General features: G+C 35.5%; 1 protein-coding gene across 12 annotated transcripts in view; it reads left to right on the top strand.

Moving 5' to 3' along the window:
* Positions 1-27,499, top strand: part of BANK1 (B cell scaffold protein with ankyrin repeats 1) — a 417,427-nt gene that overhangs the window by 345,931 nt on the left and 43,997 nt on the right. For 9 of the 12 annotated variants that reach the window (XM_079920999.1, XM_079920998.1, XM_079920995.1 and 6 more), the window contains 3 exons: positions 13,903-13,981; positions 17,318-17,626; positions 21,540-21,848. In XM_079920999.1, coding sequence (XP_079777125.1) covers positions 13,903-13,981; positions 17,318-17,626; positions 21,540-21,848 — 697 coding nt within the window. The remainder of the gene's footprint in view (positions 1-13,902; positions 13,982-17,317; positions 17,627-21,539; positions 21,849-27,499) is intronic. The other 3 variants (XM_079920994.1, XM_079920993.1, XM_079920992.1) reach the window with 3 other exon arrangements.

Here is a 27,499-nt window from a genome sequence, read left to right as displayed (position 1 = left end):
CATTGACAGATGAATGGATAAAGAAGATGGGGCACATATATTTGTGCGTTTCTTGCAAAACTTTGTCAGCTGTCTCCCCTTTGAATCTCTATGGCTCTTGATTCATTGCCCTCTTAGGTAACTTGACACATTCTTTCTTGTATACACTTGTTTACTTATTTCTCTATTGTTTGGGCCCTCTAATAAGAGACATTAGCTGTATAACCTTGGAGAACTTATTTAACCCCACTAACTTTTTTTTGGCTCATTAAATGAGGATTACAATAGTAAACCTATCTCATAAAATCGTTTTGAGGGTAAAATAAATTAACTTAAGTACAGAACTTAGACCAGTATCTAGTACATTGTAAATGTTATGTAAGTTATTATTTTTAATAATAATATCAATACTATTGTACCTATCATATGTATTATAAATATGTATGTGGATGTCTGTGTTTTTTAAGAGAAACTTAACTTATCCTTCATTATATTCCCATTGCCTAATCTAGTTTCTGATGTTTAGTAAGCTCTGAATTAATGTTTTTAAATAAGTAAATGAAAAAATAAAGCCCCATTGCCATTGTTGCAGTTCTCTAGAGATTGAATTTTGCTTAAACTGAGATGAGATTGCTTTAGTATGATGAATTTCTAAGCAATTCAATGTTTTAGTAAGGAACATATCTTTTTAAAACTTCAAAATGTCCTCAAACACAGGGTATAATATGTAATTTTTTATTCATTCACTTAGCTCAGCTGTTAATTTTTTATTTATGCACCTAGCTCAACTGTTAATAAATGCAAATCTCAGATAAAGTAACTCAATCCTTATCTTACCGTTTTAACTACATGATCCATAACAATGTAAAGTGGTTCAAATATCTAAACAGAATGCTAATATGTAACGCTAGAAAGCTAGTTGACCTAGTGATTCAATAATTATGTTTGTATGTGGTAACTCATTGCTGGTTTCTATAGATTTTTATCCTAAATAGTTTCATTGGCACTTGCAAACAAAATGAGTAACATTAAATCCACTATCTGTTTGCATATGAACTTCTTTTTAATTTTTAATGGACTTATTTTTTAGAGCAGTTTTAGGTTTACAACAAAACTGAGAGCAAGGTACAGAAATATTCCATATATCCCTGCTTCTACACGTACATACTCTCCCCCATTATCAACATCACTCACCAGAATGGTAGCTTTGTTTTTACCAAGGGTGAACCTAATTTGATACATCATAATCAACCAGAATCCATAGTGTACCTTAGGTTTCCTACAGTCTTGGGGTTGTACATTCCATGGGTTTGGACAAAAGTATAATAACTATATCCAAGATGAGAATAAAATACCAAGTATTTCCATTGCCCTAAAAATCTCTGTGTTCTGATTATTCATCTCTCTCCCCACCCCACCCTTGGCAACCACTGATCTTTTTATTGTCTCCATAGTTTTGCTTTTTCCAGAATGTCATATAGTTGGAATCGTACAGAATGTAACCCTTTCAGATTGACTTCTTTCAGTAATATGCATATAAGCTTCCTCCATGTCTTTTCATGGCTTAATAGCTTATGTCTTTTTAGCACTGAATAATATTCTATTTTCTGGATGTACCACATTTTATTTACTCATGCACCTACTGAAGGACATCTTGGTTGCTTCCAAGTTTTGGCAATAATGAATAAACATCATGTGCAGGTTTTTGTGTGGACATAAGTTTTCAACTTCCTTGGGCAAATACCAATGAGTGACATTGCTGGATTGTATGGTAAGAGTATGTTTAGCTTTGTAAGGAGCTGCCAAACTGTCTTCCAAAGTGGCTGTACCATTTTGCATTCCCATCAGCAAAGATAGAGTTCTTGTTTCTCCACATAATTGTCAGCATTCGGTGTTGCTAGTGTTCCAGATTTTGGCCATTCTAATAGGTGTGTAGTATTATCTCGTTGTTGTTTTAATTTGCATTTCCTGGATAACATATGGAAAAGATGTGAATCATTTTCTCATGTGCCTGTTTTCCACCTGCGTATCTTCTTTGGTGAGGTGTCTGCTAAAGTCTTTGGCCCATTTTTTAATTGGTTTATTTTCTTATTGAATTTGAAGCGTTGTTTGTATATTTTGGATAACAGACCTTTATCAGATGTATCTTTTGCAAATATTTTCTCCCAGTCTGTGGCTTGTCTTCTGTTTCTCTTGATTTTGTCTTTTGCAAAGCAGAAGTTTTTAATGAAGTTCAGGTTATCAACTGTTTTTTTCATGGATCATGCCTTTGGTGTTATATCAAAAAGGTATCACCATGCCCAAAATCATCTAAGTTTTTCCTGTTATCTTCTATGAGTTTTATAATTTTGCATTTTACTTTCAGGTCTATGATCCATTTGGGGTTAACTTTTGTGAAGGGTATAAAGTCTGTGTCTAGACTCATGCTCTGCATGTGGATGCCCATTTGTTCCAGTACCGTTGGTTGAAGAGACTCTGTTTGCTCCATTGTATTGCCTTTGTTGCTTTGTCAAAGATGAATTCACCATATGTATAGGGAAATTTATTTTTAATTTAAGGAGCTATTTTAAACTTTATATATTCTACTGTGAAGCCATTCTTCAGGCAAGTGTCATGGCCTGCTATTTGGAAATGAAAACTGTCTACATTTAGAACCAGAACAATCTTTCTTAAAAGATATGTAAAGCTGAAGATAAACTGCATTAGACAAATTTATCTAAACTTCATGTAAGGTTACACACTCATAGAGTTACTTCTAGTGAAAATGGATATTAGACACACCCTGATTTCCATTAGACTAGCCCTGATTTCCTTTAGACTATGAATTTGAAGATTAGGAATTATTTTCACAAGTGAGTGAAATCTGCCAAGTAAATCACTGGAAGCTTGAAAATGCTAAGCTACTACCTCACAAGACAGTTTGCAATTCTCAGTGGCAGAATGAAGTGGGATGAGGCTCTTTTTACAGTAATTATACAATATAAACAGCAGCACCCTTAGTGTTTTGGTTGGGGACCCCACAAAATAAAATTTATTTCAAGTTAAAAGCTTTCAGATTTCTGGGCTAAAGAAAATGACGTTTTTCTCCCAAAGTGAACTTACTGGTTTTATTGATTCTCTTCTAGTCTGATTTTACATGCTGGCGTAGGGGAAATACGTTTCTTTAATATATAACAGTGTTGTTTTTCCTACCACAGAAGTTTTCCATTTTATTTTACCTTAAATGCATAGCAAATTTACTTTCAACAGGTTTGTTCTAATTTTAACTTATCAAATCTATTCTACTACAGCTTTAGGTTGTTTTTGGTACATAAAAATATATTTTTGTCTAATTTTCCTTAAATAGATCTATATTTAGGTAAGATCTAAGTGTCCATCCTGCCAATGTACTCATCAAAATTAAGTGGAATGATAAAGGTCTTCTGATAAATGATTCAAATGGAATCTAGTAAATTGAGAGGGGTGAAAATGGCTTTTAATAAACAAAATTATTTATTGAGGGTACATATGTGTCTCCCAGGTTTCTCTGATTATGAGATACTGCTCTGCTACTAAATAATATTGATAGTGTTGCTAGTTCAATTCCACAATTTAAGTGTAAAATTGTAAAATGGGGATACTTAAGAGTATTATGGTGTGTTGCAGTATATCAAAAATAATATTAAATCCACATATATAAAATAAGTATTAACACTTTTATCTCTAGTGACTTTTCCGCATAAGAACAGCCTCTTCTGAATTGTAACCTGCCTTTTATTTCCCATCCCACCATGTCTTCATTAATTTATGATTCACCTTTTCTGACTGTTGATCTTTCATGTTTTAAATTCTCTGATCAATAGAATTGACTCTTCTAATTCTGTATTTTAAGCTAGAGATTATTCCAGCCATATAAATTCCTACTGGGGATAGATTTGCAACTGTATAAGCTTTAAGAATCTTTATATTTAATTTGTTGAAAAAACACTTATTTTGTGATAGTAATAATATAAACTAAAAGGGTCTTTTGTCTCATTTGTCAAATAACACTTATTATCAAGCAACTGAAGAGTATAATCTTTGTGGGAAATTGCTGGGTCTCTAAGTGGTGTTTTATGTTTGCTTCTGGCTTAGATTTCAGAAACCACTTGCTTTTCTGTTTTTAGATAAATGCCATGTGCAACAACTGTGATGATGACAATGCTAACCTTTTATTACTCGGATTTTTCCATTTCGTTCTCTTTGACCCTCACTCAAGTTATCAAAGGCTCAGAAAAAAAGGAAAAAAAAGGTGGCTGTTAGTCAACATAAATGTAAACCCAGCTACCTCTTCACTGACTCCTATCTGCCAACTTAGAAATATGCAAATGTATCAATTATTTAGTTTCTATTTAGTTTTGCTCCAAATGAAAGCATGTTTTTTTTTAATGTGACTTAATTGGAGTATTTAAAACACCATAATTATTTATAATTTTAACATAGTGTTATTTTGTGTTTCCTCTACAGAATTTTACCTTTTTTTTATCTTATGATTTTGAAACTAAAACCAATTTCAAGATTTTAGAATTGTCAATAGCAAAGCTTTACACCAGTGTCTATTATATGCTATTGTTCTTATTATAGGAATAGAAGATCAGAGTTAAGGTAATTAATGCAGCAGTCAGGTTCAGGGTTCATTAAAGCCAAGTTCTTCAATCAGTTCTTGACTACTCAACTTGTTTGTACTCTGTATCTCATCCGTGGCCAATTTCTCCTTCCCTACTCTTGGTACACCCAGGAAGAAACACCCTTCTGAATTAGCACCTGTCCTCCCTCACATCATTTTATGCTGAAAGAAGGCAAACTAGTTTTAACATTAGTCTAAAACAGTCTTCATTGTAATATGAACATTGTAAAATCAAATAAAAGTCATTTGGGAATTAAACACCGTAGAATCGTTTGAGAGACCCCTCTCCTCACCGACCCAGCTCTTAGGGTGTATTACATATCATAGTCTGTGGAAATGCTGCCCCAGGAGAATTTCAATGTACAGCTTACACAACCATACCCAGAAGCCTTGATTAGTCTCCATTAGCTTAATTGGTCTGCTATTGATCCATCATCACATCCATCTTGTGATTCCTAACACTTGAAAACAGAGATAATTTTTTAAATCATTATAAGCTACAAAGACCACTATTTAGAGGCCTTTATTTTCATTCTTTACATTCCAGCTTGAACACAACTGACCTTTATTCCATATTAGAATTGAACATAAAGTTTGATGCAAACCTAATTGAGTAATATGAAAAAATAGGGTAACACAAAAATTCATCCTGTACTAAAATAATGATCTTAATGAAGATGATACAGATAACAGTTGTTGAGTACTTTCTATGTACCAAGTTCTATAATAAGTATTTGATATGTATTTTCTCATTTAGTTTTCACAATAACCCTGAGAGGGTAAGGTACTTTTATGCTTATTTTTACATCTAGAGAGACCAAGAGAGAAGACTATGCTTAAACTCAACTAAGTAGTAAATACAAGAGTAACATTTGAATCCAGATCTGTGTGACAATACATCTGGACTCAAAATCTTAACCTATATAACCTACATGTATTTTTAGATGGACTGGTTAACAGCAGTATCAATCATCATCATCACCATCATCCGGAGGTATCTCCAACACACCATAATTGGAGTAAAATAAACAAACTGACTCCACTCTTTCTATCGAACTTCACATGTTCTCCCCAAAATTCACCTATTTCTTTAATTGGGCAGCTTTGCTCTTTTGCCTTCTGTATATGGCTTAACCAGTCTTGCTTTTGCTTGCACCATTCTCTTTACCAGGAACATCCACATCTTTCTTCTTCCATCAATTCATTTATTGTTTATCCATCTATGAGCTCAACCAGCACACATTAGCTGCTAAGGACTAAATTCAAATTTTAACCTCTCAAAGTCTACCCATCATTCAAATTCTAGCTCAGGTTATTCCACCTAGAACGATTTCATTCCTTTCATCTCCTATTACACCCTTTAGTCAAACCAAACACTTCAGGGACTACAATTGTTTCAAGCATTTTACTTTTATTTTCCTTGCTAAATATCCTGGGAACATATTATATGTTACATATTTTGTATACCCCCGGAAACTTGCATAGCACTAGGCACATAGAAAACATTTAATAAATTTTGATTGACCAAGGTTAGGAATAGTTCTACATGTTTGAAAACGTTAGATGACGTGTCTAGACTACACACTAGGAATTTGCCAGGGCTGAGTTGTTGCACGTTTTCATAAAGTCAACTCTACCAGAGTCATATGGTAATTCTATTTTTAGTTTTTTAAGGAACGTCCATACTGTTCTCCATAGTGGTTGTACCAATTTACATTCCCACCAACAGTGCAGGAAGGTTCCCATTTCTCCACACCCTCTCCAGCATTTATTGTTTGTAGATATTTTGATGGTGGCCATTCTGACCGGTGTGCGGTGATACTTCATTGTAGTTTGATTTGAATTTCTCTAATAATTTGTGATGTTGGGCATCTTTTCATGGGCTTTTTGGCCATCTGTATGTCTTCTTTGGAGAAGTATCTATTTAGATCTTCTGCCCATTTTTGATTGGGTTATTTGTTTTTTTGATATTGAATTGCATGAGCTGTTTTTGTATTTTGGAGATTAATCCCTTGTTGGTTGATTCGTTTGCAAATATTTTCTCCCATTCTGAGGGTTGTCTTTACATTTTGTTTATGGTTTCCTTTGCTGTGCAAAAGCTTTTAAATTTAATTAGATCCCATTTGTATATTTTTGTTTTTATTTCTATTACTCTAGGAGGTGGATCAAAAAAGATATTGCTGCGAATTATGTCAAAGGGTGTCCTGCCTATGTTTCCTCTAAGAGTTTTATAGTGTCCGGCCTTACATTTAGGTCTTTAATCCATTTTGAGTTTATTTTTGTGTATGGTGTTAGGGAGTGTTCTAATTCCATTCTTTTACTTGGAGCTGTCCAGTTTTCCCAGCACCACTTATTGAACAGACTGTCTTTTCTCCATTGTATATTCTTGCCTCCTTTGTCATAGATGAGGTGACCATATGTGCGTGGGTTTATCTTTGGGCTTTCTATCCTGTTCCATTGATCTAGATTTCTGTTTTTGTGCCAGTACCATACTGTTTTGATTACTGTAGCTTTGTAGTATAGTCCGAAGTCAGGGAGCCTGATTCCTTCAGCTCTGTTTTTCTTTCTCAAGATTGCTTTGGCTATTCAGGGTCTTTTGTGCTTCCATGCAAATTGTAAAATGTTTTGTTCTAATTCTGTGAAAAATGCCATTGGTAATTTGATAGGGATTGCATTAAATCTGTAGATTGCTTTGGGTACTATAGTCATTTTCACAATATTGATTCTTCCAATCCAAGAACATGGTATATCTCTCCATTTTTTTGTGTCATCTTTGATTTCTTTCATCAGTATCTTATAGTTTTCTGAGTAGAGGTCTTTTGCCTCCTTAGGTAGGTTTATTACTAGGTATTTTATTCTTTTTGATGTGATGGTAAATGGGATTGTTTCCTTGATTTCTCTTTCTGATCTTTCGTTCTTAGTGTATAGGAATGCAAGACATTTCTGTGTATTAATTTCATATCCTGCAGTTTTACCAAATGCATTGATGAGCTCTAGTAGTTTTCTGGTAGCATCTTTAGGATTCTCTATGTATAGCATCATGTCATCTGCAAACAGTGACAATTTCACTTCTTCTTTTCCAATTTGCATTCCTTTTATTTCTTCTTCTTCTCTGATTGTCATGGCCAGGAGTTCCAAAACTGTGTTGAAAAGTAGTGGCGAGAGTGGACATCCTTGTCTTACTCCTGATCTTAGAGGAAATGCTTTCAGTTTTTCACCATTGAGAATGATGTTTGCTGTGGGTTTGTCGTATATGGCCTTTATTATGCTGAGGTATGTTCACTCTATGCCCACTATCTCGAGAGTTTTTATCATAAATTGGTGTTGAATTTTGTCAAAAGCTTTTTCTGTATCCATTGAGATGATCATATGGTTTTTCTTCTTCAATTTGTTAATATGGTGTATCACACTGATTGATTTGTGTATATTGAAGAATCCTTGCATCCCTGCGGTAACTCCCACTTGATCATGGTGTATGATCCTTTTAATGTGTTGTGGATTCTGTTTGCTAGTATTTTGTTGAGCATTTTTGTGTCTATGTTCATCAGTGATCTTGGTCTGTAATTTTCCTTTTTTGTGACACCTCTGTCTGGTTTTGGTTTCAGGGTGATGGCAGCCTCATAGAGTGAGCTTGGGAGTGTTCCTTCCTGTGCAATTTTTTTTGAGTCTGAGAAGGATAGGTGTTAGCTCTTCTGTAAATGTTTGATAGAATTTGCCTGTGAAGCCATCTAGCCCTGGGCTTTTGTTTGTTGAAAGATTTTTAATCACAGTTTCAATTTCAGTGCTTGTGATTGGTCTGTTCATATTTTCTATTTCTTCCTGGTTCAGTCTTGGAAGATTGTACCTTTCTAAGAATTTGTCCATTTCTTCCAGGTTGTCCATTTTATTGGCATAGAGTTGCTTGTAGTAATCTCTCATGATCCTTTGTATTTCTGTGGTGTCAGTTGTAACTTCTCCTTTTTCATTTCAATTTTATTGATTTGAGTCTTCTCCCTCTTTTTCTTGATGAGTCTATCTCAAGGTTTATCAATTTTGTTTATCTTCTCAAAGAACCAGCTTTTAGTTTTATGGGTCTTTGCTTTTGTTTTCTTCATTTCTATTTCTTTTAGTTATGCTCTGATCTTTATGATTTCTTTCCTTCTACTAACTGGGTTTTGTTTGTTCTTCTTTCTCCAGGTGCTTTAGGTATAAGTTTAGGTTGTTTATTGAGATTTTTCTTGTTTCTTGAGGTAAGATTGTATTGCTATAAACTTCCCTTTTACATCCCATAGGTTTTGCCTTTGTTACATCCCATAGGTTTTAGGTCATCGTGTTTTCATTGTCATTTGTTTCTAGGTATTTTTTATTTCCTCTTTGATTTCTTCAGTAATCCATTGGTTATTTAGTAACATATTGTTTAGCCTCCATGAGTTTGTGTTTTTTATAGTTTTTTTCCTGTAATTGATTTATTTTAATTTTTATGTATTTTCTTTATTTATCTTTTGGCTGCATTGGGTCTTAGTTGTGGCACACAGGATCTTCGTTGAGGCATGTGGGATCTTTCGTTGCAGCGCGCAATCTTTTTGTAGCGGCCCTCAGGCTTCTCTCTAGTTGTGGCGCACATGGGCTTTTCTCTAGTTGTGGCACGCAGGCTCCAGGGCACATGGGTTCTGTAGTGGCAGCATGTGGGCTCTCTCATTGAGGTTTGCGAGCTCAGTAGTTGTTGCGGGTGGGCTTAGTTGCCCTGTGGCATGTGAGATCTTAGCTCCCCGACCAGGGGTCGAACCTGTGTTCCCGCACTGAAAGGTGGATCCTCTACCACTGGACCACCAGGGAAGTCCCTCCTGTAATTGATTTCTAATCTCATAACGTTGTGGTCAGAAAAGATGTTTTATGCTACATTTGAAAACTAACGTGCTTGGAGAACTATATAAATTATTACAGTTTTATTGTGGCACATGCTTTTAGCATTATATCAGTGTATGAACAAGAAAATAAACTAGACATCCACAGATTCCTTTCAGATTTTGGATGCCGTAATTTTAAATGAAGATAACTGGTTTTTTACTTGTACAACTACAACCTTAACAAAGGAATGGATTTTAATCATTCACATTTTAGTGAACGATGGCTGAATTTAAACCAAGCACATGGCCCAGTAAAGGTGTTAGTACCTCACAAATGCAACCACAACTGTGATGGATTATAAACAAACATTATCAAAATAGGACTGGAGTGTAGTTAAAAGGGTCAGGTGCCCAAGCTGGAAGTTCACAACTCTAGTTAGAGCTGATGGGCAGAGACTAAGACCAGAAGCTGTCAGCACCGGGACTGGAGCCCTGTGTGTCACCACTCAGGGAGATTGGCTTGAGGGTGGCCTCAGGTTGAGAGAAGAGCTGGGTGAACACACCAAGTGAGTCGAGGTCAGAACAAGAGATGTGCTATAGCTACAGAAGCCAACCCTCCAGAATCTTTTTAAAGCTAAATTTTTTCAGATTTGTTTTCCTAAGTTTGAGGAAATAGGTTTCAATACTCCTGCTGTTTTTTTCTCCCTTTTTACTAACTTTCAGATGAAACCATCACCTGTCCCCTTGGCACCTATTCTTTTCACTGCACCAGATTGTTTTGTTGGTTACAATTAAAAACTTGAATTTCTCATTGTGTAGAATGAGACTTCTAACCTTTGTCCACCTGGTCAAATTATCTTTTCATCACTTAATTTTTTATATTAAGATTCTGTCTTAAAAAATAGAGCATATATCCTCAGGTTATTCTAACAAAATTTTGGTCCATGCTAAGGAAAATGTCCACTTTTTCCCCACCAGAGTTTAACTGCTCCACAACTATTTGATTCTTCCTCACTCCTCTTTCAATCACAGACAGAGTCCCTATTTAGTTTTTACATTCAGGATTCCATTTCCCATAATATAAAAAGAAACTTTCATGAGGAATTATATAAGTCTGCTTCTAGGCCATATTCCTGGATGGCCTAAGGAAAAACAAATTCTCTTAAAAGATGTCATGAAAACTAAGATATGCCTTTACAATATGACCTGGAAAATTTTTTTGAGACTTGTATGTTTGCTGTCATGCACAGCTTTTGTATAACTTTGTTCATTCTTAACATTTAGTAGGAAAAATCTTTATTATTTCAATTGGAATATTAATGCAGATTCTGAAGCCTAGTGCGTTCATTTTGGGTAATGAATAAAATATTACAAGGTCAATTTGTTACTCTTCAGAGACATATATATATGTCTCTGAACAGACTGTCATGTGCTTTAAAGCTGGTAAAATCATTTATAATCAACACTGTGGAAAGTTGGACAAAAGTTGGGCTAATTACAATATCTTCAGAAGCTCATAAAAATATTTAGAAACCAACTGCCATGTGAAGATTGTTTTTATTCACTCCCTTAAAATCAGAATATTATGATGAATTGCACTGTACTAGATGCCAAAGCCATGTGGAGCTTCATATACCCCAGTCAGCAAGTTCTTTTATCTTTGATCAGGAATGATTTAAATTTTATCAAACATTGTGTGCTACAAGGACTATCTACGGCCTAGACTATTACTCTGAGCATGTTCAGCTAATAGATTTTATTGTTTAAGCTGGATTTTTTTTCCTTTAGAGAAGTGGCAGTCATGGCAAGTGTCAAGATAATTTTTTAATCCAATCTCCTCACCCAAAAAGCAAACGAATAAAACTTTTCCCTGATTATCTGGTTATTTCTTAATTTTACATTTCACCTGTAAGGATTGAGTTTATGGTAATGAAGTAAATAAAATATTGTATTCTAATCATTTTTTGATTTATTTCCCCTCCCAATAAAAATGGGATATTTTTGGAGAGTGTGAATTGTGCATCTTTTAAACTTTTAACTATTTACCTTAATTACTAATAGAGTATTTAGCACATAGTAGGCCTGCATAAATATTTGATAAATTAATGAATAAAGTCAGACTCTAGCCCCAGATAAAGAAACTTATTAAAGAATTAAATATTTCTTCCTCTGATTCTTACATCTCTATTAGCTTGTAAATTATAGAGATGTTTTTAATAATAAAATGATACTGCCACACTTCGATCAGAAAGTTTATATTCCAGTTCTTTTTCTGTCACAGCAGAATGTCCAAAGGCACACAATTCAGAAGAATTAAGTTAAATAATTATTGGCTCATTATTGATGATTCCCACATCAAATCAGTGTGGTCACTGTGCTTGCCTAAGTGTGAATGAAGAAAGGAATATCTAACATATGCAGATTACATTTATTGAGCACTTACTATGTGGTAGATGTAATAATGTGTTTTGCTTACATTTTCTAATTTAACCTTCCCACCAAATTGATAGTATAGATATTACTATCCATATTTTGCAGGGTAGAATATTGAAATTTAGAGTAAAGTGCCCAGTGTCACACAGCTAATAAATAATAGAACTATGATTTGTTCTTAGACTGGCTTCAAAATCCATTCTCTGTCCACTGTACCACACAACAAAGTATTAAAGTGATTAGATGTCAGAGTGTCATCATACTTTTAAGCCATCATTGATTTCACCAGTTACTAATATATCATTAGATATAACACATTTTTCCAAAATAAATATGATTGTTAAGTGTAAGGAGTTCTAGTAAGACACAATTGGTTTTTAGTGTAAATATGTCGAAAGATCCTTTCATTCCTGAGAAAACAATTACTTTCTACATAGCCTGATTATACAAAATATCGGTTTTACATAATATTTATGAAAGTGCCCAAATCAAAGTTGGCTATTTTTTAAATTTGGAAGCCATTTCCTTCAAGACATTTTTAGGCTTGTGTGTGTGTTTGCACACATGTCATAAAGCTTAAGTTATAACATAAAAATGATTCCATTATGTTTCAACCTCAGTATGTGACACACACACACCCCTACATACTTGCCCACAGACTCTTTATTAAGAGACTGATTTTGAACTCAGAGTGTCTAGGCTTGTGAATAGTATAGCGGAAATTTTCACATAATTCCTGAAATCTTTGTAAAACATTCCTGTTATTCAACTAGTGAAAACGTCCTTGATGTGATTTTAAGAGTATTACGGATTTTTTTTAATGTATTCTTGATCTACCTTGTGAAATATAGAGGTCAGGCTAACTGAAAACAAAAAATGACCATATCAACAGTGCTTTTAATACCAAAGCATACAAATACCAACTAAATATCAATCAATCTCCCTAGTAAAGTTAAGTGATTTTTTTACATTAGCATTTAATTGAGTCCACAAAGGGGAAAATATAACTTAAATAGAAAATAATATGAAAAAGAATATATATATTCTGTTTACAGGTTATATATATATTCTTTGATTTCCACTGGAATCTTGAAAATAAAAATTTCTTTAATATTTTTATAGTGAGCCTGATGCGGAAGCTCATTTTCTTTTTTTTAATTGAAGTATAGTTGATTTACAATGTCGTGTTCGTTCCTGGTGTACAGAAAAGTAGTTTAAAGGGACATTCCAAACGTAGAGCAAATGGACGAATCATTTCAATTTTATTAAGAACAAAAGCATAAATCATTTGAATAATCACTTGGAGTTCATGGTAACGAAACGTGACCTATGTTAATGCAACCAAGCTCCGTCTCTTTCTCTGCGTGCTTTTGTACAAATAGAGCTCTCACTGGAGTTACTTAGCTTTCTCAGCAAACACCAACATGTTCCACTACTTCAGACCCCATGCCTCCTTCAGAGATTATAAGCAAACACTAGCAATTTCAGAGGAAAAAAAGCAGGCTTCTATGCTTTCTCAGTAATTCTCCCTTCTAAGTGTAGTGGAACTGATTTCAGAAAGACAAACATAAATTCCCTTACTCAGTTTCCTTTTTCTTTTTAAAGATGGAAAATAAATCACTTTAAAACTTCACTGTCTTATACTGTATTATAATCCTTGATGTAATTAAGAATATCTTTTGAACTGGTAAAAGATACCAGAAATGTTCAAAAGGAAGCAAAGCTCATGGTTTTTAAAAGAAATAGTTGCCTTCCTTTTTATTCAGGAGTTATTTATTGTAAAAATTTCATAATTACTGCTGTGAATCTTAAAAAAGTTCCATTTAAAAAGCTGTTTATTGTAAATGTTATATTGTTCCAGTTACACTTTTAATACTGTGTCATTGAAAAAATTATAGATGGCCCAAATATAATAGCTGAGATATGTAAGGTATTAGCTGTCAGTTTGTTATGTGTGAAAATGCAGATTTATTAAGATTAATACATATAATTGAAAATTACATTCCTTTTTGTCTTCAGATCCAAGAAGTTAGCAGAGATAATGAGGAAGAAAGTGACTATGAAGAGGATATTACCTCATTTTCTACATGTTCTCCTAGTAAGTGTTCCTATATGTCATGTACATAAACAACATTTGTATTAAGGTGTATGTGACTGATAAAGTAAAACTGAAGAGAGCATAGAAAAGCATGGAGAGCATGGAAACATATTTAATTAACTGAATGACTTTTAGTGTATCATCTGGTAGAGATATGACTACATTATCTTGCTCATTTAAGTATTTCTAATAAGTTCAGTGTTTAATAATCAAACCAGCAGTTTTTCCCACCCAAAGAGAATACACAAGTCAGGTTGATATAAACATTCTATTTGACAACTATATTTTTTCAGTTTTTTTTTTAAACAAAGTCACATTCTTTTCAGACCTTGGTTTTCTCAGCTAGGAAATGAGAAGTTTGTATTAGGACTCTCTATGCTCCCTGCTGGCTGTAATAGAATGTAATTCTCTATTCTAGAAAACTAATTGAGAGTCTTCCTCCATGTACATAACGCTACCTATCATGCCTGTTTCCACTGGTATACAGCAGCTTGCTCACCATCTTCACCAGCAAGTCTGATAGCCGTCTCCCACCCAACATTTCCAAATCTGAAAACCCTAATTCCCACCACTCCCAAATCTGCTCTACGCGCTGACTTCCCCATCTCAGTAAATGAAGACTCCTTCCTTGTTCAATTCAGTCCAGAAACTTCAGTCACCCTTTTTTACTTTCTGTCCTACCCTGTATCCAATCAGATAATACTGTGGACTGTACCTTCGCAAAACAGCCAGACTTTCCTCACCCTTTTGTTGTTACTTATCCTAATCCGTGCTGTCATCTGCTCTCCCCTGGATTATTGCAATAGCACAGTGGCTCTCAATGAAGCACTATTTTCTAACCCCAACAGAAGATATTTGTCAATGAATGGAGATTTTTTTTGTCATTATTTTGAGAATGGAATTTTGCTAGAAATACTGCTAAATATCCTGCAATGCACAGGACGTGCCCCATGAAACACAGGATTATTTTGTCAAAAATGCCAGTAGTATGCCGTTAAGAAACCCTGCAATAGCTTCCTCCCAATTTGCCCCTAATATTCTATGCTTCAAAAAGGAACTAATCACTCTTCTGCTCCAAATTCTCCAATACCTTCCCATGGTACTTGTAATCCTTATCATCACCTGTAAGGCCCTAGATAATCTTGATGGTCCCATCTCTGACCACTCTCGCGCTTGTTCACAGCCAAAGTGACACCTCACACATCAAGCAGGCTCTTGCCTCAGGTCATTTGCACTTTGAACAGTTCGCAGATGATGCTCCATTAAACGTTATTCACCACCAGTTTTTCAAATGATGGGCTGACCAGCAAAGCAAATAACATTAAACACAATGCCTTAACTAGCATACTTTGGCAAAATCGGTAAACTCTTCCAACACTATTGCAGAACACAAAATTATGCTAAATATTAATGTAATAAATTGATGCACTGTTTTAAAGTTATACATTTTATTATCTTTGTAATGACTTAATGATTTGTTATAATTTTTAGTGATAATGAAAGTGATGATAAAGGCCATCATTGATAATGACCATATATTTATCATGCCACTTAATCCTCTGAAGTACTACCTATGATAAGGAGACATTATTTCAGTTACTGGTACAGCACAACCTCATTTCTACAGATAGTTTGGACCTGGAACTGTCTCATATACGAAACTCTGTGCGACTGGACTCACGCCTCTGACTCTTTCGTTGGAGTGAGGGTGAAGCATAGAACACCCTAAGTCAGCAGATTTCCATTGGTATCACCATTGCTATGAAGCTTGCTAAAACTCACTGACCAAGCACATCTGACTCTCCAGGGCTGTATTCCAGGTTTGGGCATATTTGATAAGGACCAAGGAGACTCTGTTGCTTGCTTAGGCAGTGTTTATGTAAAATATAAACACCGAATACATAAACATAAGAGTGGCTACAAGTAATTGCCTGTAGCATGAATGTAATTCTAAGCTGATGATCGATTTTCCCAGACTGAAATAGCGAATCCCCTTTGCAAGCATCAGCAATGATTTCTTTTCAGCCACTCCATCATTTACTCCATCAATACTTCTAGAGACTTCTATGTTTCAGGCTGTGTTTGGGGTTACAGCCAGAAAGCTGAATGAGGTCTGGGCAGAGATCTGTGCAAGAATGAAAGTCCACCTGCTCTACCCAGGCTGGTAATTAAAGAATCTTGGTTTGCAGTTCTAATACTGGCAGCTAGACGTTTCTTCTTTCTCACATGAAAGAAAGAGAGAAATTAAAAATAAAATTCATGTAGAAATATGTAGTACTGTCATGGGCATGATTTTCCCACATGACTAAGTTTTCTCTCATTGCTGAAAAATGTCTACAGTGTAACTCTTCAATCAAAAAAAGATTCCTCTTTGTACTCTGCCATTTGTCTTCTTTAGCTATATTTTAGTTTAGCGACACTTTAAAACAACAATTTGCTTTTCTGTTGCACTCATGGCAGCAAGTCACATTTTCCCTCCAATACAGAGATTCCAAAGTTCATTTTAACTTTGTATGATTGCTTTATTTAGAGCAGAATTTCTATAAAGAAAATATAAAGAAAAAAGTTTTAAGATTTAAAGTTATTGCATTATAATATATTTTTTCTATTTTCTCCCTGAGTGGTTAGAGAGCATTTTACTGTGTACAGTATAAACACAAATCATGGAATCATGATTCTTAGAATGGAGGAAATGTGACTGAATCATTTGGTTAAGTTTCAGGACAGAAAAGATTTTTTGGTGAGAGAACTGAGCCTTAAAAATATTTGCTTACTATTGGTGATTTGGATGCCTTCCCCATCAAAAAATATTAACACTTTTCTCAAGTAATATTTTCAAAAATTAAGATGTCATCTGGTGATAAATGTTAAAATAATAACTAAATAAAAATCACAGATTCATTTCATTGCATTATTTACAGGCAAGTTAAGATTTTTGTTCCTTGCCTTTACCTTTTCCATCACTTACTTATTACTTATTAGGTTAGTTATATTGTTTTCTAATAAAAATATGGTAATGCAGTCATATATTGAATCTGGTTAAATAATAACTCTAGAGAATCAGAATATTTTTCTATACATGTAGTATCTGAATATTATATATCATTATGTGTATGAGAGTGTCACAAACTGAGGTAGATATAATGGAGCTTTCTTTGGTAAATATTATAAAAGCCCAAGAATGACTGTTCACCAAAATTACACATTTGTCAGCTTTCCCCTTTATTAGATCCTAAAAGTTTAATTAACATTACCACCACTTCTGTACGAGGTTAGAAAATATGAAATGCCTCCAGATGGTGTGTTTACATGAAATCATACAATCTTCTTCATAAGCAGCCATACAGAGCCCAGTTTTCCATCATGAAAGCTGGCGGCCGTACAGGCAGAGGGCGGAAGGAGCAGAGGTGAATGAAACGGCAGAGGAAGAAAAAGAGCATGAATCAGGCACGGAGGCCAAGCACCGCCCACCAGAGGTTGACAGCGGGAGTGAGAACCAGTATGATGACTTGTACACGTTCATTCCTGGAGACGACCCAGAAAATAATTCCCGAGGGCTCCTCGTGAGCAGCAGACCACCTCTCCCTCCACCGCGACCTGTAACAGCTGCCTTCCCACTGGAAAAACCTCACTTCACATTACAAGGTAAGGTTAAGGTTAAAACAACAACTACAAAACTTTGACACACTTACATAGCATATAGTGGCGAAGCCATACAAAGATCAACTTTTAAAACCCAGATTTCCTCCTATTCTTTAGTAACTAGGGCCTCAGAAATCAGGTAAGAGATACCTCCCACTAACTCCCTTCCTCCCTTCCTTCCTTCCTTCTTTCCTCCTTTCCTCTCTCTCTCTCTGCCCCCCACCCTTCACTATTCCTCGCTCCCATTCTTCCTCTCTCCCTCTCTCTTTTTCTTTCTTTTTTCTTCCAGGAAAAAAGTCTCATTACAAAACTTTCTGTAAGTAAAGAAAACTTGGAAGGAGTCTGTAATTCTTCACATAAAACGAACCTCAAGCATCATGTGGAAAAGTAAGCAACAACTTAGCTTTTAAAAAATACTCTCAAAGGGCTTCCCTGGTGGCGCAGTGGTTGAGAGTCCGCCTGCCGATGCAGGGGACACGGGTTTGTGCCCCGGTCCGGGAAGATCCCACATGCCGCGGAGCGGCTAGGCCCATGAGCCATGGCCGCTGAGCCTGCGCATCCGGAGCCTGTGCTCCGCAACGGGAGAGACCACAACAGTGAGAGGCCCGCGTACTGAAAGAAAAAAAAAAAAAAAACACCTCTCAGTTTTCTGACAAAAGAGGAAGGCTAATGTGTTACAGATTTGAAAATGACCTTGGACACTTCACTCAGTTGGTAGCTGCAGGGGAAGCAAGTGGTAAAGGGTCTATCACACGCTGCATTGAGACCAAAATCAAAAAAATCTGTCTTGCTAAAGTGGAAGAACAACCGTTAAATGGCTGTGACAGCATTTCTTCCCAGATGCAGGAACTAAGGTGTGTCATGGGGGGGTGGGGGTGGGGGTTGGGAGTGGAGGGCAGGAAACATCCAGAGGAGCTTCCATATGAGGCTTAGCTGCCTGGAATGTTCAACAGCCCGACAGACTTCCATGCTCACTCCTAGAGTCACCAATTACCACCCACTTTATTGATCACTATTTCATGTTTACTTTCCAAATTCATAAAATGGTCTTACAAAGAAAATTTAATAAGAAGGATGAAAGAAATATCCATTATTAAAACCCCATTTGTCACTCTAGTTGTCAAGTCCTAAAAGGCTATATGAAGTCTATAAAGACTGTTTTAAAAGTGAATTTTGAAGCTATGAAATTTAGCATTTGTGTCCTTGAAGGCCTTATCTCTATAAAAGTTCAAGCTGATTAACGTGAAACTTTGCTAAGATTATGCACTATATTTAGAGATGGAAAGTACTGCTTAATGGAAAGTATGGGAAGCCTAATGGTACTTCTCTGATTCATTCACTCATTCAGCAAACATTTATTGATCACCTACTGTGCCAAGCTCTTACAGACTGTTGAGATAGATCAAGGAAGTAGGGTTATCAATACTGGGAGCAAGGGAGAGATGTAGCTTCGTAGTCCACTGACAACAAAATTCTAGTATATTTTTCTCACTTTTACAAATGTGGATAATTTTATCTAATTATTAAAAGTAATTATTAAGAAAGCAAAATTGTCTTGTATCACGTTAAAGCTCTTAAAGGAGCTAATATTAAATCATATTTTTTCTAATGTCAATTTCCACATATGGTATGTTGGTTAGGAGGTCTAAAATTACTCCACAGAGAGTAATTTTCACCAGATATCTAGGACCAGAAGTATAATGTTGGCTAATACATCTTCTGAAAAGTACCAAATATAAAAAGCAAAATAATACAAAAACCCCTTTTTATTTAAAAACTGTATTTTCAATTCAGCATTACTTTTAATATCATTTTTTTTTCATAGAGCTAATATTGGAAGTAAATGGAAAGTAAAATACCAATCTTTTTTCTTAAAATTCTTTGATTAAGTTCTTTGAAAGTAAGACTGGAAGCTACCACTTATTTTTTGCCAGAGACTTTGTTTGGGTTCTTTGACTTTAGCTAGTGATACCTTCAGGAATTGTTCTTTAAGAGTACCTTCCATATGCCCTCAAGTAACCGAAAAAGAGGGGCCACCTCATCAATGCCCTAAGCACCAAATTCCTTATGATGGATTTATGGACATAGTCATTGGAGAAAACAATAATATAGAATATTATATAACACTTTTCAGTTTATAAAGAACATCCAGTCTCTTTTTATCTTCGCAACAAACTTTCAAGGCAACAATCATTGTAATGTTCTTTTGACTAAGACCCAAGACCCTAGGGCCCGTAATTAGAATGTGTCAAATAATTCCATGAGCAGGTTTCCTGGGATTTGGGGATTCTTATCTTTCTTACACATTCTTTCCCAATTATTTCAAAACTTGGAATTATAGGAATGATATATTTTAATCGTTATTCATTAATGTACAACCTGAGTTGAGAAAACTCAGGTCCAACTCCAACATGAAAAGTACAATCTTATACATTGGGAAATGAAAAGTGAAATGTATTATTTCTAGTGCAAGCCCAACTTTAGAAAGAGTTGGGGAAGGAGGTGGGTGGAGGAACAAAGAGAGTTAACAGCTCAGGAAATCAGTTCATAAAAGTAAGATAGTTGACACATTCCACTAAAAATGAAACACTGTGCAAGTGTTTCCCACACACTTAATCTAGTTTCACCTGGGATGCTGTCAGTGAAACAGAAATCATGAAGTCAGAATCTCAAAACCATATTATTCATAAGGGAAAAGGCAAGTCGTAGAGATTTTAAAGTTAGTGCCAGGCATGTTGGCGTTCATACTTCTTGGGTTAAACTAACTGAAACAAGCTAAGGCTCTGTTGAGAGATGATCTTGGACTCTCCTCTGGTCTCTCCTCATAAGCCTACCCAAAACAATTGCTGAATCTTCTTAGAATAATATCCTTTTATTCTGCTCTAACAGCTTGTCTTTCTCCCTATCTCCTAAGTTTTTCCACTAAAATATCCATTAAGTAAACTAAAGTTTTTGGTCAGATTCTCACCGAAGAGAAGGGAGACTAGTTCTCCTTTAGTTCACATGCATGAATCTCAGAACAACACAGAAAATTAATGATTTTTCAGTCAATAACTGAAATCCTTTCCATTTTTATTGTTCTCAATAATACTTTAAGCAAAACACTTGTCAAAAGGGCACATTTTAAAAAAATTTCTCATTGGTCCGGCAGAGAGGGCCATCCAAATTCTCTTCAACTTATTTATTGACACAGTATACAATATCTTTGTCTTCTAAATAAACTGCTGCTAGAATATTTTAATACATTCTTATAAAAATATGTAAAGATTTTATTGAATATAAAAAACATGAAAAACTGTTCTTTTCATATAAATTAATCTTCAAGCCATTGATTTTCCATGCCATCTTTTATGTCATGAACCCTACTTTCAGTGTCCCTTATCAAAGAGTGAGGTATAAGTTGGCTTATAGAAATCAAGAGAGCCAGAGTGAGACATAGCGTAAGAAACCAAACAATGGTGGTTTTGGCTATTCCCCTCTGTCATTTTCAGAGAAATTGAATTTTAGGCAAAATACCCAGTTTAATCCCTATAAAAGGTAATATGACTTCAAATTTAAAAAAAAAAATCGGAGAGCATTATGCTTGAAAAACACAAGCTTTCAAAACATTTGGAATTTGAGGCTTAGTTTTATAATTTGATTTCCTGATATTAAATCATTCATAAACTATGTGGAAAATATTTATATGCTTATTCATATATTTTCAAAGAAATCCAGGTCTTTAACAAACTTTTTCTGACAAATCAACAGTTACAAACTGCCAGAGGATATGTTAGTAAATTACATGGTTCACTTTTCTCTTTTTGGAATTTATAGGATAATATATAAATTGTTTGGGGGTGTGGTTCAAGCAGGTGACAGATGGACACCAATAATTCTTAAGGTATGAGTAACCACCATCTAAATGTTTCATAAGCAGGGAAAACGTCGGAAGGCCAAATGGAAAGAAGTCAAAGTTGGTGTGATTCCAGTGCAAGACATGAAACAGGAGGTGAACCCAGAGGAGAAGAAGAACAGAAAGAAGATGAGGAAGACCAGGAAGAGAAGGAAGACCCGTACACTTTTGCTGAGATTGATGACAATGAATATGACACGATACTGGCCAAGAGGAGTACAAAGAAAAAACTTGGAAGCCGGTCATTCATTCTGAACAGACCTCCTGCTCCCACACCACGACCCACAAACATCCCTCCAAAAGAGGAAACTACGCCTTATATAGCGCAAGGTAATTTGTTTTGCTGCTGCTGTTACTGTTTGTGTGTGTGTTTTTGGGGGGGTGGCCTCTTTTTGGGTGGGATCTAAGCCCAAAAGATGAAAAGCATCTTTTCGAGTCATAGGTAAGCTGTATTGGACCATTTTTAAATTTAAAACCACGATGAATAACGAAAATAAGAACAATATGTAGGGCTCTGGTTTGTAATTGTTGATTAAGGAGGATAATTTTGACAAACCATCCAAAGAGCATGAAACCATAATATGTGTGGGGAAATACTGTTTGATGCTTCTTCCATAATTCTGTGAGAGGGAAGCTCAACACCTGTGAATAATGTGCAACACACGAAGAGAAGGTAGGTACGTTACTTTTTGCCCCTCATTCCATTTAAGATAACTTTAAAAACCTGAACAGTTTTGAGTACTAGAATCTTAGATATGCAACCCCAGTTCCTCTGATAATTGCACTTCACCCCAATGATTAAGATTCACTTCATCTATGATAGAATTTCTACTTCATTTTAGACTTCAATTCTCCTTTCTCATCTCAGTTAAATCTAAATAAAAAATAGCAAATCCCTAGAGCTTTTTTATATCTGTAACCCCAGCAGGATATACTGACTTTGCTGTTCTTTCCTAACACTCCTGTATTCTCTGGTTTGGTGCACTCCATGAGTCCCTAGTGTCTAAGACATGAATTTTATTCATCAGTATCGCAGGCACATGCACTGAGTGTCTTTGGGGGTTAAGGTACCATCCTAGAGACTGAGGATGTGGAATAAAACAATGTCTGCATCCTTGAGGAGTTCTAGGCAACAGCTATGCAAATAAATATACAGTACAATTTGACCCTTTATTAGAGATTTTTGAACAAAATGTTTGGAATCAAGCAAATTTTGGGGTGACAACTAAAGCCGAGAGGCAATATATTATACATTCAAATAGCCTAAACCGGGTACCCAGAGTATTTAAATATATATCACAAATCCACTCAAAAAGAACACAGTTACTCATCTGTGCTTATTAACATGTTCAAAAGAAACCATTCTATTGTTTAAGCGGTATGTGTTGAGAGGTTTGTATAAGAAAATTTAGCAAGTTTTTTACCAATGTACTAGATACCTACTTAACAGGGATCTGCTGCTGATAATGTTCAAGACAGTATTATAAAAAAGGAAACAATAACAAATTAATAAAGGTTTCAGCTAAAATAAAATGTCAGCTGGAACAATTGTCTAGATTATTAAGGGAGGGAATAAGCTGTAATTAGAACTTCTCAGATTGTCTACCATAGTGGCTCTAGGATATTACAGTCAGGCCTTCATATCCGTGGATTCCACAGCTGAGGATTCAACCAACTGCACATAGAAAATGTTCAATAAAAGAAAATTCCGGAAAGTACCACAAAGCAAATCTGCCTCCAGAGCAACTGCTTACATAACATTTATATTGTATTTACAACTATTTTTATAGCATTTACATTGCATTGAGTATTATAGGTAATCTAGAGTGACTCAAAGTATACGAGAGGATGTGCAGAGGTTATCGGCAAATACTGTACCATTTTAGAAAAGAGACTTGAGCATCTGCAGATTTTGGTATGGGGGAGGGAGGTCCTGGAACCATTTCCTTGCGGATGCCAAGGGACAACTGTACTAGCTCTGTGACAAGGTTACTAAATCCCAATAAATAATTTTGAAGAGGGAAGTTAGATATATAACTCAATAACAGAATTTAGTTATATTCTGGAAATTTTTGAAGAGGTACATCATCTTCTGTATCTCAATCTCTAGGGAGTTCTCAGGACCACAATAGAGACTCCCATGTTGCGTTTCTCTGCTTTTTGCTCTTTATCTTGTCATCCTTCTATCAACTGTCCTATTCTTATTTTCCATGAGTGCATTCTTGTTTTCCATTTGTTCTTGTTCTATATCATTCTTTTCTCTTTCTTTAGTGGTGGTGCAGGCAGTGAAGTTCAATATCTTTGTCATGGCTTTTGTTTCATTTTGCTTTGATTTGAGTTTTTAAATTTCTGTGATTTTAATTTTTCTTTAGTTCTCATATTGTATTATCTTTGCTTGTTGTTTGTTTGTTTCGTCTGGAATGCTTGATACCCCCATAAAATATCTGACTATTCTTAGCGATGCTTTCATGTTTAAGAATGAAGCACCAAAAATCTGAATGAAAACTCTACTTGCTAACTTGTGGACTGCACTGTAGGGTCATGAGGTAACCAGCTTTTTCATTGAATTACCCCAAAGTGTTAGTTTAGATAGATCTATTCTCTACGTTTTTCAATATTTCTAGAATAAATTCCAACTTACTCTAACCTACATTTATATACCTGGTTGCCAGCACACTGATATCAGAGTGTGGGAAAAAGACTGGGAACTTTCACCACTCAGAGTGCACTGTTTAACTTGTTCTCCCTGTGTTCAGTCCAGTGTATAACTCCTTCCACCCACTGTGCCTTGTGTGCCATGGTCAGAACTACTTCTATTCAATTTCTCCAAGAACAAACTGTCCATCATAGGTGATTGCCTCGTTTCATTAGAGAAGGAATTAGGGACAAGGACTGCTTTAGGCTGTCAACCAAGCCCCATATTAAATAAGAGAATTGAGATGGTTTTCCTCCTCATTCATATATTTATTAATTACATAAAGATTTATTGAGTACCAAATGATAAAGTTTTTCTGTGGATTAATTATGTAAATCCCCTACATAACAGTGGTACAATTTGTCATTTATACACACACACACACACACACACACACACACACACACACAGAATTTAAAGAATCTTAGAAATCTTGAGTTTCTAAGAACTTTTAAAGGCTATTTATCTCATCCCAAGCGCAACACCCTTCAACATTTACAAGAAATCTTTCATTCAATTACAGTCTAATTTGTTCTCACAACATTTGTGTTATATGCAGACAGGAATCCGTGTTACATTCTGTGATTGTGTTTTTGTTTTTGTTTTGCACCTAAGTATATAAAAGCACGTATGGTTATTTTCTCCATATTTCAGATTAGTAGCAAAAACTGAACTGTAAATGAGGTCATCAAAGTCCCTTTCCATTATTTCTTCCTTTTCTCTTTCACTGGCATATACTTGCTTGCTTCTTCCTTTTATGCTATTGATTGTTGATCATTCTGTGCTCACATTAGGAAAACATTACCTCATCAGCCAATTCTTTTGTGATGTTCTTTGCATTTCACAGGGTAAATGTCTTTCATCACGGCTTCCTTTTTTCTTTCCTAGCTTAGGCAAATCTATTAAATAGAATATACACCATTTCCCAGAAAGCCATGCATTCAATTAGAAGAACATTAATTTACCCTAATTCTTGCCAGAGCACAGAAGTTGTAGCAGAATGCTGGCACATCCAGGGTGTGTTACGGTAGCCAGAAGAGAAGGATGTGGAGTAGGGGATGGAAAAAGAATGCAGGATGCATAATCCCAACTTACTATTTCAGAAACTCAAGAAAGTTATAGCAAAGTGACTAGGCAAATAAACCAGAGAGATACAGGAAAATCATGTTGGCTTTTGTGAGATAATGGGATATAGATAGATATACACACATATATATATGTATTACATATATATATATATTCCAAACATATATATGTAATTATATATATATGTAATTATATATATATATGTAATTATATATATATATAGATTTCTACCCTCAGTTCCTGACACAGAGCTCCTGAAACCCTTGTAATTTCCTGGGTGGTAGGAGTGTTTTTGTTCTAATGAGGTGGCTCTGAGTGGACTCCTGCATGGCTCCTGGAGGGGGGTTAGTATGGGAAAGTCCAAGCAGTGATTAGAAGCTTGGAATTTTCAGCCCTAACCCTATTCTCTAGAGAAGGGCGAAGGGCTAAAAATGGAGTTAATGATCAATCATGCCTATGTGAGGAAACCTCAATAAAACCCTGATATTAGGGGTTTCCAGGAGCTTCCAGGTTGGCAAACAGGTCCACATAGGAAGGGTGACACACCCAAGCTCCATGGGTACAGACTTACCTGTACTGGGGACTCCCAGACCTTGCCCTATACATCTCTTTATTTGGCCTTTCATCTGTATCCTTTATCATATTCTTTAAAATAAGTGTTTCCCTGAGTCCTATGAGCTGCTCTAGCAAATTAATCAAACCTGAGGAGGGGGCTGTGAGAATCTCCAATTTGTAACCAAATCAGACAGAAATTGTGGGTAACCTGGGAATCTACCACTTGGGATTGGCATCTGAAATAGAGAGGAAGCAGTCTTGTGGGACTGAGCTCTTAGTCTGTGGGATCTGACACTACCTCTGAGTAGATATTCTCAGAATTGAATGAAATTGAATTCAATTGTAGGATATCCAAATAGTGTTGAAGGGCTGCTTGGTGGGGGAAAATCCGCACACGTTTGATGACCAGAAGTGTCTGAAATGAAGTGTGACAGTAGAGGAGACACATGGGAAAGAAAGGCCCAGGAGGAAAAGTGGGTTTTCCCAACGCTGCTATACAAGGAGGATTCAGATTCACTGATATTACCTAAGTAAATAACTTCATATATCTGAGATGCAAATTCCTCATTGTAAGTTGGGAATAGAAATAACATCTACTGTAAGTTGGGAATAGAAATAACATCTACTTTAAGGATTGTTGTAATCTTTAAGTGAGATAAAATTAACAAGTACTCAGCACAATACTTGGTATGTGATATACACTCAATAGATAATAATAAAAGCAATTCTACTTTGTCTTTCCTCAGTTTCTGGGCAGACGGTGACTTTGATTAACTTTAAATTCTAGAAGAAGTGTGTGCTTCCTGGATTCTGGAGAGTTAGAAGTTAAGGAAACTATTACAGATGGAATTGGGGTCAGGATATCCTTTCCTCTAAAGGAACAAGTTGGCTTAGTCTACTCCTTATGATAATAATTATTAGGCAACTTTCACGATAATTTCTAATTCATGAAATAATCCTGCATAGTTGGCATTAATAGGCTTATTTTAGAGATACGGAGGGAATTCCCTGGTGGTCCAGTGGTTAGGACTCTGTGCTTTCACTGCCGAGGGTCCTGGTTGGGGAACAAAGATCCCACAAGCTGCACGGCGTGGCTGGGAAAAAAAAGAGGTACTTTTCCTAAAAAGCAAGGTATACAATAAATAAATAAATAAATAAATTTAAAATAGAGATACGGAAACTGATGTTCAGTGAGTTTCAGCGTCTTGCCCATGATGATAAAACTAGGAAGGGGAAGATGTGTGATTTAGACCCGACCCAGCTCAATCTGGCTACCACGTTTGTACACATGGTAGGACCAATTTTCTTTCTTGATGTATTTATTTCTGGGTCATTAGTTAATATTTATTTCTTCCTTCTGACCCATAAGATCCATGAAAGAAGAGACCAGTCATTTGTTTTTGCCTTTCAAAACCTCATCTGTTTTTGTATCCTTGGTGCCAAGCTCAGTGCTGAATTCATAGCAGAAACCATGAATATTTGATGAATATTAATTGAATGAGTACAAGGACGAATAAATGATAAAAGTAACAAGAACTACATCAATGTGGGTAGGAGACTTCACTAACACTACAGAGGTTGGTCAGAAGAATATATCAACTTAGTAATTCCTAAATTTCCCCTTTTTTAAAAAAATTTTAATTTA

The sequence above is a fragment of the Stenella coeruleoalba genome (genome assembly GCF_951394435.1).
Source record: "Stenella coeruleoalba genome assembly, chromosome: 4".
NCBI lineage: Eukaryota > Metazoa > Chordata > Mammalia > Artiodactyla > Delphinidae > Stenella > Stenella coeruleoalba.
Note: the sequence above shows the minus strand (reverse complement) of the source record. Positions and strands in the feature narration are given on the sequence as shown.